Source organism: Amphimedon queenslandica, unplaced genomic scaffold (assembly GCF_000090795.2).
Source record: "Amphimedon queenslandica unplaced genomic scaffold, v1.1 AMPQUscaffold_12550, whole genome shotgun sequence".
NCBI classification, from domain to species: domain Eukaryota; kingdom Metazoa; phylum Porifera; class Demospongiae; order Haplosclerida; family Niphatidae; genus Amphimedon; species Amphimedon queenslandica.
This window is the reverse complement of record NW_003547213.1, coordinates 3,559-6,257: the sequence shown is the minus strand read 5'-3', so window position 1 is coordinate 6,257 and position 2,699 is coordinate 3,559. Positions and strand designations below refer to the sequence as shown.

General features: G+C 33.6%; 1 protein-coding gene and 1 long non-coding RNA gene across 2 annotated transcripts in view; one reads left to right on the top strand and one right to left on the bottom strand.

The window, feature by feature from the left end:
• The window catches only part of LOC109587502 (serine/threonine-protein kinase mTOR-like), a 5,820-nt gene extending 3,889 nt beyond the window's left edge, over positions 1-1,931 (bottom strand). Inside the window, exons 1-6 of the mRNA XM_020003747.1 lie at positions 1,826-1,931; positions 1,531-1,629; positions 965-1,087; positions 574-750; positions 311-351; positions 138-231 (exon numbers count right to left, since the gene is read on the bottom strand). Coding sequence (XP_019859306.1) covers positions 138-231; positions 311-351; positions 574-750; positions 965-1,087; positions 1,531-1,605 — 510 coding nt within the window. The 5' untranslated portion in view covers positions 1,606-1,629; positions 1,826-1,931. The remainder of the gene's footprint in view (positions 1-137; positions 232-310; positions 352-573; positions 751-964; positions 1,088-1,530; positions 1,630-1,825) is intronic.
• A 178-nt stretch (positions 1,932-2,109) lies between these two features.
• Positions 2,110-2,692, top strand: LOC109587501 (uncharacterized). The gene is made up of 3 exons (XR_002187647.1): positions 2,110-2,269; positions 2,360-2,474; positions 2,533-2,692. It is a non-coding gene; the product is annotated as an uncharacterized LOC109587501 (long non-coding RNA).
• Positions 2,693-2,699: the final 7 nt, after the last annotated feature.

Genomic DNA, 2,699 nt, shown 5'->3' with positions numbered 1-2,699 from the left:
GGACCGATACTACCTGTCCTCATTATAGAGGCCTCCTTATTTTAGAGTGTCCACAATAGCAGGCTATACTATATACATAATGTACATGTACATGTATGTGTGTTGTACATGTACATATGTGTTTAGTGTTAACTCACTTCTCTTCTTATTGCTGGTGTTTGCTCCGTTTTGAGGAAATTGAACAACACATCAAGGAGATCTGGATACTCATAGTAAGGCTCAATAACATACCTACAAATATAATTAGTCAATTATAAATACATTAAAATGAATACATGTATATGCATGAATATAATTAGGGCTGACTTACCCGGCGTTCTCCACTACTTGACCAAGAGTCCACAAAGCAACCTACAATGTGTCAATGTACATGTACATGAATACCAGTAATTGGTAATTATAAATAAAAATTAATATACATGTATACTGTATAGACAGTACATGTAATAATGGATTTCCTTTATCATAATTACTAATTACTATTGTCATTCTTTACTTATAACAATACATGTACATGTACATGTACATGTGCATAAATTAAATAATAAATAAATAGCAGTTGTTATACTGTACCTCTCTCTTAGGGACGGAGCTAGCGTCTTGCAGCATTTCCATGATAATAGGACACAGTTCTTTGACCCAAGGCCTCAGTCCTACCCCAGCCACTTGAGCCAGTTCACCAATAGCAGCCATTATATTCACTGTCACATTGGGATTGACACCAGGCTCCTTTAACTTAGGTATCAACACCTACAAAAATAATAATAATAAATAAATAAATAAATAAATAAATAAATAAATAAATAAATAAATAATAATAATAATAATAACTGTACATCTGCATGGAATAATTAAAGATCACATTGATATTGCAAAACATCTACGGCATGCAAAAATCACAGTTTTTTTCTATTTTTCTGAAAATTTACTACTTTTTAAAAAAGGCCTTTATAACTCCAATTACCTTCAGTATGGGTTGCTGGTATGGCTTGACTAGTTTAGGTCCATTGGCTATGAGATGCCCCAGCAGTCTAGCACTCTGCTCCTTATTACGACCTATTCCACTGTACTCTAACTCAGTGAGGATCTATAAAAATGCATCAAATAAAGAGGAAACTATCACTCACATATACAATTCACACAAACTGTTACTAGAAAGCATGTACATAACATACAGCAAATTGCAAACAAATTCATAAACCGCTCTATGAACTTCAAAGGGGACTGTCTAAATTGAGGTGTGTCTTGCATTGTGTGGTCACATTACCACCTACAGTACTTGGCAGTTTGAAAGGTCTATGCAAATATGTAGCTGTATAACATATACTGTACAACCAATTAAACTCACTTCATTTGCATGTTCAGTACAAGAATTTACATGTACATGCATGTACTTCATGTAGACTAGCTGTTATAATCTCTTCAATTAACATTTACGTGTACTACTGTATATGCACATTTACTACTGTACAACTGGTTTTAATGTATGTACATGTACATGTATGTGTGATAGTTAATAGACTAACTCACTTGAATCAATACTTTCCTCAGTGTTGGCATGACATAAGCTGGATTGAGGTTACTGAGTCTACCAATGGTACACATTGCTAGCTCTCTTATTCTAAAAACCTGTCATAAAAGAAAAATAATACATGTAGATGCAAGATAGTAGCTTTATGACTATAAAACATACAATTTAAAGTAGTAATTTTATGCTTTACGGTAAGCAAATTATGCAGTTTAAAGGGACTTGATTATACAAGCTACTATTTTCATACATGTACGTGTACAAAATGTACATACATGTATTATTAAAGATACTTACTCCATCATAAATTGCAATAAAAAGTGACGTCAAATTCTCAGCTTGGGCCAGATGAGTATCAAACTTTTCATCGAGTGAGAGCAGAACACACTCTCTCACCTCCTCATCTGTAGGAATATGATTGGAAAGTAGATGAAATAAATGTAAGTGAAAATCTTTAACTCAAAAATACAAAAAAATATAAAAAATACACAAAAATGTAAACGTACATGTACATGTACGTACAATTTTGTGAATGTGCTAAACAAATAGTTGATTTTTATTGGCAACAGTCTTTTCGCCAAATGCAGATCACGTGAGAATTAATTTTCCCCGTGACGTCATAATGGCGGGAAAGTAATGGCTGGCCTTGTGTTGCTTTTTGTGCAATTGATATGATGCTGGATGGTTTATAGTTCTATATAACAGCCTCAAACTGAAAGCAAGGATGTGTAGAATCATTAGGTTAGTTTTTTGGTTGAAAATTTAGCTATACTTTAGCATTAATCCCTGGTGCTTGTAACTAGTCTTTTCTATCTTGCTCTATAACAATAGTGAAACAGACCAGAACAGTTCAATATTAGTGATGCAATTGGCCAATCAATAGATGATCTTGTATGCAAAGATTTGTTTTGATACTGTTGTCGCAAACGACAGGGGCATCCATTATGTTAGTTTCAGCCATTGTCTCATGTCATAAATTTTACTATTTGTACTTTATCCTACAGAGTCCAGGCTCAGAATCATTAGTAAGTCATTCTACTTTAATGAAGTGGTCTGAAATATTTATAGAGCGTGATTGTACACCAGTCATTGCTTCATATTTTGTGCTGAGGACTTTCAGATATCACAGCATCCTGATTTCTGGCTGGAACAACTTTAAACTTCTGAAATG